The 11,806-nt window shown below is 43.4% G+C and overlaps 2 protein-coding genes across 4 annotated transcripts in view; both read left to right on the plus strand.

The window, feature by feature from the left end:
* atxn7l2a (ataxin 7-like 2a) overlaps window positions 1-11,806 on the plus strand; it is a 34,764-nt gene that overhangs the window by 17,236 nt on the left and 5,722 nt on the right. Inside the window, exons 9-10 of one of the 3 annotated variants that reach the window (XR_521136.1) lie at window positions 655-1,909; window positions 6,211-6,213. Coding sequence is in view for 2 of the 3 variants with exons in the window: in XM_008304705.1 (XP_008302927.1) it covers window positions 655-1,645 (991 nt within the window). In the remaining variant the exon portion in view is untranslated. Of the gene's footprint in view, window positions 1-654; window positions 3,155-6,210; window positions 6,214-11,806 lie in introns of those variants that run through there. The other 2 variants (XM_008304707.1, XM_008304705.1) reach the window with 2 other exon arrangements.
* cyb561d1 (cytochrome b561 family, member D1) overlaps window positions 3,309-11,806 on the plus strand; it is a 13,099-nt gene continuing 4,601 nt past the window's right edge. The window contains exons 1-2 of the mRNA XM_008304704.1: window positions 3,309-4,854; window positions 5,257-5,294. Of these exons, the coding sequence (XP_008302926.1) occupies window positions 4,698-4,854; window positions 5,257-5,294 (195 nt within the window). The 5' untranslated portion in view covers window positions 3,309-4,697. The remainder of the gene's footprint in view (window positions 4,855-5,256; window positions 5,295-11,806) is intronic.

Consider the following 11,806-nt stretch of genomic DNA (forward strand, 5'->3'; position numbering starts at 1 on the left):
TAATAAGTAAAGATTATTTTGCATTACCTGCAGTTTCTTTTTGATGTAGTTGTTAAACTGCTACCAATCAGAAAAGGCAAAATCAAAGCGATACCGTGTCAATAATGATAAAAGGAGCTTATTAAGAGAAATGTCAAACCTTTGTTTTACAAAACAGGAACTTCAGTTTGCCAGTACTGCTAGCTATTGTTTTAGCAACCAGGAGTGATGGGTCTCATCCAGAATATAAGACACATCTCTGAGATGCAGTTTTGTAAAATTACAAAGTTTATCTATAGTCCACATTTGTGTATTCACAGCCACCAATAATGTGGCATCATCAATGTCAGCATAAGAGCTTTCATTTCACAGCAGCTTGCACCTTATCGTGTAAAAGATGGTCTTGAGGCACAAGAGTCTTGTGCCACTCGGAATGCAATATCTCAGGACTCCCCTCAACAAATATACAACATTCCCAATGTTTAATTGTTTTATAAGATGCATAAAATATTGGAAGAAGGAAGATGAGGTTTAGAAAATGTGCATCAGAACAAGGCTAGTCTGTCTGTAAAGGATTAAAGCCACAGAGGTCAGATAGTTGAATGATTTTTTTTTCCTCCCCCAAATCAAGGTAACTGATACAATAATAATCTGATTTGTTTTTTCTCCATCCAGGAAAATACCTCAAGCCACAGACCTTCAATCTTCACCTTCTACAGCAAAGGCCATCGCATGCTCATCTCCCTCCTCCATAGCTACAACGTCCTCCCCCTCATTACATTGTAAGATCCGCACAGGAAGTCATATGAGCTCCTCCCTCAAAACGGCAACTTCCTCGTCTTCTTCCATTCGTGGACCAGGGAGAACTCCAACAGCCATACCATCAGAGAACACTGGGGGCAGTGTCAGCAGCATCGTGGGTGGTCATCTCGTGTCTCCGGGAAAGCTTGCAGTGGTGCGTCAGGTGGGTGCTGGGCGATCTAAGAATCCAGTGGGGCGTCCCAGCAAGCAGATGCTAAAGCTTCGAGAGGAGGCTGCTGCGGCTGCTGCCCTCCGCAAGCGCAAAGCCCCATCCCAGGAAGGAGAGCACTCAGGCCCCGACAGGAACTGCATCATTCTTCAGGACCGGGGCCGCCCACCCTCCAATGTTTCCTCTTCCTCATCTTCCTCTTCCAAAGCCCCCATTCCCTCCCCCCTCCCACACGGACAGACCAATGGCACTCTATCCCCCAGCAGCAAACCCCGACCCCAACCTTCCCCCTCAGAGTCCCACTCACCAGCCGCCAAAGCGGTTTGGACGTACAGACGGACACACCCTCCTTTGGGCCATTCGTCACCCCCAGACCCTTCCTCCACCACCAATTCCCACAGCCGGCCTGGCGTGGGGGACTCAGGATTGCACGGGCAGGGTAGCGGAAGGGGCTTTGAGCACCAGGGACTGGTGAAGAAACGCAAGGGGGGTGGCATGGAGGAACACTCACCCTCCTCCAAACCCTCAGCGCACCGCCTGCCCTCCTCCTCCTCTTCCAGCTCTGCCACCTCCTCCTCTCCGCGCTCTAACTTCTACACCTGGAAGGACAGTAAAGGTGGGGGGCTGGCTGGGGGTGTGGAGAAGAAACTGGGCACACAGAAGGTAGGTTTGGAGGAGGGAAAATCAGGGTACTGAGAAGGATAGAGACAGACGGTTAACGTTACAATGCACAAGTTTGTCCTCAAGGTTTACAGTTTATTAGCAGCCTTGTTCCTTTCTGGTAAATTCTTCTGGCCGTACACTTGACGTACCTTATGAGACCACTTTTGTCAAGATTTTAAAATGCTGCCTGTCAGACAAAAACGAGGACCAGCCAAATGCTTTTCATGCACATATTATATACTTGTATTTTATGCTTTCTGAAACATGCTCAAAAAGTGAAATTCAGGAAATCTGGAGGTGAAGATCTAAACTATCATTTGGAAAGAATATGCAACAGAAAAGTAATGTTTTTGAGTATTAGCACACTTATGGTATTAGCAGTTTGTACTGACTTTTTGAAAGATAATTTAACGTGACACTGGGTCAACGACCGGAGCTGACTACAGCTGCTTTCATCTGTGAAGGGGAAAGTCTCAGATCTACGGACTCATGCTTAAATGAATGATGATGCTTTAGGTGGCTTTCATAATGCTTGAAGGTTGTTATCGTCTTAAAACCAGTCAGTGCTCAAAATTAGCATGTGATTGGTGGTCTGTGGTGTCTATAGTTAGGTTATTAGTTTGGCTCTGAGACTAGTCCATCAAAGTCTGCAGCAAAACATTAAAAATGATTTAACTTAAAGTTTAAAAAGTTCCCCAACTTACCCCGAGGCTATCTTTCAGTTAAGAGTTGTTTCCATGGCAACAGTCAGTGAAATCTAATTGACATGATGGACACAGACTGCAATAACCCTGTCTTGGGATGTGCATCTTCAGCTTAAAAAGACCTTTTAGCTGTTCAGCAGTAGGAAACAGTTACCTTGTGGGATTTAACTGAGATTAACAGCTTGAAGCTGAAGCCTGCTTAACTATCATTTCACAGTGAACGCTACCCCAGCACAAATTCAAAACATTTTGAGTTGAACAATCAACCAAATGTGAAGAGTGTCTTAGCCAGCCATCCCATTTTTCAGATTTGTACTTTTCTGACACCCTGTATATCAGTTAGTTTTTTTTAAAAATATCCTATGCTGTACAATTCTGAAGTGAATATACAAACCAGCTGTCAAACTGAAAGTAATATTTTACAACATTTTCTTTTGTCCCACAGCCAAAACTGCACCATTAAGTGTGCCTGCCTTACAAGCCACTATGAGGGAGCCAGCTCTGCTCAGTCCAGGACTGAGGCAACAGGACTCAAATGTGTCTGTGTGTCTGTGTGTCTGTGTGTGCATCTGTCTGCCTTTTGTCAACTGGGCATACGCTCATGTATGACTGTGTCAGGTTGTGTTTGTATGTGCAGACTTAGTGCAGTATGGATCTGCTGGTGTGAATCACAGCTGGGTATGTGGGTCTGGATGAATGTCTGAGGGACACCTGGGAGTGGGAGGGTGGGATGAAATTCAGAGTATGGATTTAGAAATACCTCAAGACCATCCGGTTATGCTGCTAAATTAAATATGTTGGTTTATAAAAACGAATTAAAAATGTCCTTTTCACCTGGTTTCTGTGACTTCTTTTTTAAGACTGTGTGATCTGGAAACGTGCCTTGTGGAGTTTGTTTTCTCTTGCGGCGTTATGGAGCCATTTTTATGATTCCTTGATTGCAAAAGGTGTCGGACTGCACTTTTCAAAACAAGACAACCAAGATAGTTTACCACAGCTGAATTTATTACTGAGATAATAAATTATAACTGCTCTAATCCTCAACTGATTAATAAATGATTAACAATTGCAACACATTGCATTACTACTTGGGTAAACAGCAGGTATCCCTGTCAAATTAAAGTAACAGTTTAGATTTACTACATTAAAAATACAGGCTCCACAGTAGGAACTCAGTGCGACAAAACTCAGTCCACCTTTCATTGCTGAGATTCAGGTCTTATTTCAATGCTTCACATACCTACATTTTTGATGACAAATATCTGTGCTGCACAAATTTCTTAGATTTGAGTTTAATCTTGCGTTCAAGTGAAGTGACTTGGCCAGGTCATTGTTTGTCATTGTTGTTCTTCATGAGAAACTGGTGTGATTTTGGCAGCGTGCTTTGGATCCTTGACATCATGAAATGTTCCTATCTGCAGAAGGAGTCATCTTGTCTGACAGTATTTTGGTTTGTCCTGAGACATTCATCTATAAATGTCATCGCCCCAGCATTTCACTGCCATCTGCTTTCAATACGATTATTCACACTTAAACATGATTTGTGGATTAATGGCCGTGTTTTCAGCACAATGTCCTGTCAGTGTCTGAATACAGAGCCGGTGTGTTTCTGCTCAGCAGCTGCGGCGCAGGAGAGTGAGGACGACACTGAACAGCAGGAAACACCGGTCAGGTGAGGCTGCTCTCCCTCCCTGCGGCCTCAAACCAGGAAGAGGAACCGAAACACGATCCATCAGCAGACGGCTGGAGGCCCACAGTTACCGGCCGTCAGTGACACGGCCCCGCGTGTATCGCCGGCTGGGACCGCAGATGTGGGAACTCCGTGGGATGTGGTCACTGTCCGCCAGCGGCTGGTCCGAGTGTTTAGGGGCGGGAGCAGAGCTGCACAGAGCCTCCTAACGCACAGCCGAGGCTTCATCCAGGCTCGGCGGATTATAGCGTCAGTTTGGTTTGCTAATCAATTAGCCGCAAGCTAACCAAGACTAAGACCGGAAGTTAGAAATGCTTTTTCAAAACAACTTTCTTTAAACGAATACGCTCGTCAGCACATTGGAAAACTGGCATTTGTGAGACAAGGGCGACATAGCCGTCACAGTGAGATGACTGAATAAATCCTGGTGGGAAAACGAAAGAATAGAAGTACTCCAGGCAACGTTGAAAAACCCACCGGAAGTGTTTGTATGTGGTGTGGAGTGCAGCTTGACTCCGCTCACCTTCAGCTCTTCCTGCTTCCTGCTTCCTGACTGGACCATGGAGCTCTGCAGCGCACGCGCCCTGTCACGAGCCGGAGCCAGTGGCAGGTAGCCGGTACCTGGGGAGGTAGCCGGGCACGCAGCCGGTACCCGGTACCCGGGGAGGGAGCCGGTAGCCGGTTCACAAGCATGCGGTCCGACGTGGAGTACAGCCCGGTGGGAGAGGGGCTGGGGATGCGGGACTTCTGGCTGTACGTGTGGCTGCGGAGAACGGCGGTGATAATGGCTCATGGCACCGGACTGGGCCTGACCCTGGTCATCTCCCTGCTGTCCAGACCCGGAACCAGTGAGTGGATCCAGACGTGTTAACAGCATCAGTCCACTGTCTTTAAAGCTGCCACGGATTGAACAGCGCACACACACAGCTTGGCGTCTTTGGATTAAATAAACTCAGGATGATTTGGCTTTATTATTAAATCTATTGGTTTATAACTTGGTGTATTCACATTAGTTACTCATGTGAATGCACCAATTACTTGTAATGCATTTTCTATTTATTGACAAAACAGGCTGTAGACGTAGTTCTCAGGGATGCTGGTGTCCTGCCTAGAAACAAAGGTTAGAGTGAGCTCTGCTCAAGCTCGACCACTTTCTAAACTGTTAGATTTGCCACTAATGAACTTCTACAAAGTCTCTTTTGGATAGTTTTTGGTTGAAGGATGCTCACTGGTGTTTCTCTTTGTTCCAGGTCTGTTTTCTTGGCATCCGGTGTGTATGTCTGTTGCTGTAAGTTTACAGTCCATTTAAGACTTCACCTTCTTCCACTCTCTCTGTGCACACACACACACACACACACACACACACACAGTGATGAGTCCTGTCTGTAGTCTGATATGATCATGAGTTCAGTTTGTCACAGCTTGCGTGCAGGTGGCTGCTCTTTTGCTCTTTCACTCTCTACTGTGATTGAAGCTGACAGTGTTTGGATGTGTTAGCGCTCAGCTTCGATCAGTTTCTTGAGACAGTCATCAGACATTTCCCAACACCTTGGAGCTCTTGTTTCTTCACTTTCATCTTATTCTGTGATTCTACATTGCTTTACAGCATACATAATAAACATTCCTCTGATCATCTTGGGGTGGGGATAGCAGGATAGCAGTTGGAAAACAGACAAGAAACATGTAAGAGAGCAGTAAACACTTTGGAGGTCAGTGAGGCCGGTGACCCACAGATCAGAGACGTGATGCTCCAGATCCAGAGACACCTGCAGAGAGAACAAACTACAGAGAGAGAAGATGCAAAGCTAGTTACATGTAATGGTGTTGTATAATGGAAAAGAAATAGAGAGAGGAGAGTAGGACAGAGATGCTGAGTGGATCATGGGAAGTCTCCCCGCAGTCTAAACCTATAGCAGCATAACTAAGGGACAGCTCAGGTAACTTGAGCAACCCTAACCATAAGCTTTATTAAAGAAGTTAGAAACAGGATTTTAAATTCTATCCTGGATTTTACAGGGAGCCAGTGATGAGAAGCTAGTACAGGAGAAATCTGATCTGTCTTACTGGTTCCTGTCAGAACTCTGGCTGCAGCATCTGGGATCAGCTGGAGGTTTTTAAGAGAATTATTGGCACATCCTGATAAAAAGGAATTATCTAGAAGTTATCGATTCATGGACTGCTTTCTCAGCATCACTCTGAGCCAGGATGTTCGTGATTTTGACGGTATTACACAGGTGAAAGAAGGCTGTCTTGCTTTTTGTGTGAGTTAAAGAACACATCTTGATAAAAACAAAAAAAACCTCCAAGGCTCTTTACCGTAGAGGTAATGCCAACTAGAGTAACTATCTGGTTATATCATATGTTTCTGAGGTGTTTAAGGCCAAGTACGATTCTGCATCCCTCATTAGAAGCCTTTGTTGTCATTGTATGCAAACATACAATGAAATTAGGAGTGCAACTCCCTTGGTGCTTAAAAACATACACGCCCATTCATACATATACCATATTCAGCAATGAATGATCGTCTTAAAAAGTGACAAATAGATAAAACAACTCGAGGGCCCTCAGTAGACATGTATACATGCTTCTGTCGGACGCGATAAACAAGCTATTTTTGCACTGATTGACAAATCTAATCATTCTGCCGAGAGGCCATTCGTAGCTCACCTGTAAAATATCAGCTTGTCAGACCTTAGCACTCAAGCTGGAGACTGTTCACAGTCACACACACAAACAGACAGACAAACACATAATTCGCGTGTTGGAGAATTTAGTGCCAAGACAGCCAGAGGGAAAAAAATAACCTGTCTCGAAATCTGGCTGTTCTTGTCTGTGCTGTCCGGTAGCATCAGCCTGAGGGCAGCAGCTGAAACAGATTGTGGCCTGGATATGTGGAGGCCTTTTATAATGTCTTCTGCTTTCCTGAGTATGCGAGTGGTTGCAATGCTCTACAGGGGAGGCAGCAAACGGCCAAAGTTCTTCTCTGTGGAGCAAATGATCTGCCGTGGAGTTTGTTTGTCTGCCATTGAGCAGTCTGCGTACCACACCGGTATATTGTAGGCTATGAGGCCTTCAGTCACAGAGTAGCAAAAGGCCACCAGCAGCTTCTTCTCCAGATTGTTCCTTTTCACCATTCTTAAGAAGTTGAGACGCTGCTGTGCCTTTTTGGTGATTGCAGTGGTGTTGAATGTCCAGGAGAGGTCATCAGACATGTGGAGCCCCAGGAACTTGAAGGTGTAGACCTGCTCCATACAGGCTCCATTGATCCACAACGGTGTAGGGTCTGCTCTCTTCTTCCTCCTGAAATCCAGGATGAGTTCTTTTGTCTTGTTGGTGTTCAGTTCCAGTTTGTTTGCTTAACACTACTCTGTTAATCTGTGGATCTCATCTCTGTGCCCCGCCTTGTCTTATCCTGAAATGAGACCAACTACCATCTACCTGTTTGCCCGGTATGCGTACTGGTCTGGATCAAGGAAGAGTGGGAGACTGGCTTTGATGAGATGTGGGGCCAGTTTCTCAAAGCACTTCATGATGCTTTGAGTAAATGCAACTGGTCTGTAGTTGTTTAGGTCCTTATCAGCAGCTGTCTTGTTTGGCACTGACAGGGAGGTGTTAAAAATCTCTGTGAAGATCCCTGTCAGCTGATCAGCATAGGCTTCATTACCTTGCCTGGTACCCCATCAGGTGATTTACTTACATTTTGAGAAAAAACAACTGGATATAACAATAAACTAAATGCAGAGTTGAGGCTGTCGTTCTCATCTACGTGGATATTAAAGTCACACACTATAATGACTTCATCTGTACCGAGTAAATCAGCTAAGAACTCAGAGAATTCAGATAAAAACTTAGTAAGGAGCAGGTGGTTACTATACTACACTTAACACAAGTGGATTTTGGGTTTTCCAATTCAGCTGGAGAGACTAAGAGTAAGTGTCTATGTGAAATGCTGCATGGAGATCGAATATCAAGGCCGAAGTTTTGCCACTGTCTCAACTTCAGAGCTGCAGTATGGTTGATGTCCTGACTGGAGAAGATTTACTTTTATTACTTTTCATGCATCAGGTGATATTACACTTATAAACAAGATTATAGTGGGTGGTAGAGTACAGGATCTCATAGAGAAATGTGTTCCTAATATTTTGTCCACACCACTAATACTGAAATTTGAAAGGATCAGACTGATGTTACACAACCTGACGTGAGTTGACTGAATTGTATTTCCTATTCATTACGAAGCACCGAGACACATTAAAGCCTCCCTCTTACAAAACTGAATTATCATTCCAGACGCTAGACTAGTGTTGTAACTTCATTAGACGTTAATTTGTTAGAACAGAGGTTAAGGCAGTATGAATAACATGGATTATATTTAGTATAAAATATTATGTAATGACACTAACAACAGGTACAGGATTAGTATATTTTTTCAGTTAAATACTAACTCTGGGCTGCAAGGTGGCTCTGTGGTTAGAACTGTCCTCCCCGGTTTGCATTCCGGTTAGGACGCCCGGGACCTTTTCTGTGTGGAGTTTGCATGTTCTCTCCATGCAGAGTGGGTTCTCTCCGGGTTCTCCGGCTTCCTCCCACAGCCCAAACACATGTTGAGGTTAATTGGTGATTCTAAATTGTCCGTAGGTGTGAATGTGAGTGTGCTTGGTTGTCTGTCTCTAAGTGTAGCCCTGTGATAGACTGGGTACCTGTCCAGGGTGTCCCCTGCCTTCACCATAAGTCAGCTGGGATAGACTCCAGCCCCCCGCAACCCTAGTGAGGATTAAGTGGTGTATAGATAATGGATGGATGGATTTTAACTCCCCTGAAGAACTCAACATTCCTTTTACCTTCACACCCACTGGTCACAGTGTCTTTGTCTTCTTTCCACTGTGAATAATAGATGGGAGGCTTAGGAGGAGGGCGTGCCAGCACTAACCACTCCGTTGCATCATTGCATCAGCTATTGTGTTACAGACTGACCTAGAATATGTTAGTGAAGACGGATAGCTTTTCACTCTTTAATGGCTTGCAGATCTGTGCTGATAGCATTTTGTCGGTCAGGGCTGGTGGCCGTACAGTCATTCAGGATTTGTCATTGTGGGCTCTCTGTTAACTTGCTGTTCAAACATCATGCCTTATGTATTTTCCTGTCAGAGGCAACTCTTTCTGTGGGCTGTAAACCTTAGATTGACACGCTGTCTTTCTTCTACAGTCATCAATTCAAAGCACACACAATAGAATTCTGTTAATGACTCATTGCTTACTTTGTTAACCACACACGCATGTTCTGTGGTTAGTTCATTTAAGAAAAATGAGTTCTGATGAAAGTCTTGCCTTGTTTAGCCTGATCTCTATCCTCATAAAAACTGTAAACTTCTCTGGGATTCACAAACTACAACCCCTGGCAAAAATTATGGAATCACCAGTCTTGGAGGATGTTCAGTCAGTTGTTTAATTTTGTAGAAAAAAGGCAGATCACAGACATGCCACAAACCCAGTCATTTAAAATGGCAACTTTCTTGGTTTTAAACACTAAAAGAAATCAAGAAAAAAATTGTGGTGGTCAATAACAATTGCTTGTTTAGATCAAGCAGAGGGGGAAAAAAATCATGCAATCACTCAATTCTGAGGAAAAAAATATGAATCATGAAAAACAAACAAACAAAAAAACACTACAACACACCACTAGTTCTTTGTTGCACCACCTCTGGCTTTTATAACAGCTTGCAGTCTCTGAGGCATGGACTTAATGAGTGACAAACAGCACTCTTCATCAATCTGGCTCCAACTTTCTCTGATTGCTGTCGCCAGATCAGCTTTGCAGGTTGGAGCCTTGTCATGAACCATTTTCTTCAATTTCCATCACAGATTTTCAATTGGATTGAGATCTGGACTATTTGCAGCCCATGACATTGACCTTATGTGTCTTTCTTCAAGGAAAGTTTTCACAGTTTTTGCTCGATGGCGAGATGCATTATCGTCTTGAAAAATTATGTCATCATCCCCAAACATCCTTCAATTGATGGAATAAGAAAAGTGTCCAGGATTTCAATGTAAACTTGTGCATTTATTGAAGATGTAATGACTGCCATCTCCCCAGTGCCTTTACCTGACATGCAGCCCCATATCATCAATGACTGGAAATTTGCATGTTTTCTTCAGGCAGTTGTCTTCATAAATCTCATTGGAGCGGCACCAAACAAAAGTTTCAGCATCATCACCTTGCCCAATGCAGATTCGCGATTCATCACCGCATATGACTTTCATCCAGTCATCCACAGTCCACCATTGCTTTTCCTTAGTCCATTGTAACCTTGTTTTTTTCTGTTTAGGTGTTAATGATGGCTTTCGTTTAGCTTTTCTTTAAATCCCATTTCCTTTAGGCGGTTTCTTACAGTTCGGTCACAGACATTGGCTCCAGTTTCTGCCCATTTGTTCCTCATTTGTTTTGCTGTGCATTTTCTGTTTTCAAGACATGTTGCTTTAAGTTTTCTGTCTTGACGCTTTGATGTCTTCCTTGGTCTACCAGTATGCTTGCCTTTTACAACCTTCCCATGTTGTTTGTGCTTGGTCCAGATTTTAGACACAGCTGACTGTGAACAACCAACATCTTCTGCAACAATCCGTGATGATTTACCTTCTTTAAGAAGTCTGATAGTCCTCTCCTTTGTTTCAACTGACATCTCTGGTGTTGGAGCCATGATTCATGTCAGTCCACTTGGTGCAACAGCTCTCCAAGGTGTGAGCACTCCTTTATAGCTGCAGACTAATGAGCAGATTTAATCTGATGCGGGTGTTAGTTTTGGAAATGGACATTTACAGGGTGATTCCATAATTTTTTCCTCAGAATTGAGTGATTCTAAATTTTTTCCCTCTGCTTGATCTAAAAAAGCAATTATTATTGACTACCACAGCTTTTTTTTCTTGATTTCTTTTTGTGATTCTTTAAGCCAGAAAGTTGCCATTTTAAATGACTTTAGTTTTGTGGCACGTCTGTGATCTGCTTTTTTCCTACAAAATTAAACAACTGAATGAACATCGTCCAAGACTGGTGATTCCATAATTTTTGCCAGGGGTTGTAATTTAAGAGAAGCCACAGACTGTTCCTTTGGCAGGAAGCTACAGAAACAGTGAAAGCTGTAAAAACAGACTTGCTGTACTTGAAATTAATAACTACAACTCAGCATTCAATGAATGGTCTAACCGTCTAATGATGGTCAAGTTTAAATATATTAGACGACCATCATTTTTGTCTGTTATAATATTAGTCATACAGTAATAATCCTGATTTGGGATTGGCTAGCAGGTGTCTGATAAAATTGCATATCTGGACACCTCCCATAGTTCAGACTCTAAGCATCTGGACAGACTCTAAGTGTCTGGACACACTTTTTGTCCATCTTGCTCTGTCTTTTAACACATTCAGTTGGGAAAATTATATTAGATACAGCATGAACATGTAAAGTCTCAGCTTTAGTTTGAGTACATTTACATCAGCATAGAACAGACTGTCTGGGAGGTATAGCCCTTTTAGCACACAGTGCCCAGTTTGAAAAGGTTCAAAAGTGATTGGGCACTAAAACTTTGTTGGGTGGCTGTGTGTCATTTCAACATTAGTTCATGAACAGGAGCTCACATATGGTTCAGAGTTTACCAAGAGTTGAGAGTTGTAAATAGAGTAGTGGTAGTAGTAGAGGAGACATTTCTGATGAAGAGGAGATTGAGCTACATTATCCCCAAATACAAACCAGATTTATATATTCATATGAAGATTTGTGGATAATTTACAGGGTTCACAAATACATT

The sequence above is a fragment of the Stegastes partitus genome, unplaced genomic scaffold (assembly GCF_000690725.1).
Source record: "Stegastes partitus isolate 25-593 unplaced genomic scaffold, Stegastes_partitus-1.0.2 Scaffold2296, whole genome shotgun sequence".
NCBI classification, from domain to species: Eukaryota; Metazoa; Chordata; class Actinopteri; family Pomacentridae; genus Stegastes; species Stegastes partitus.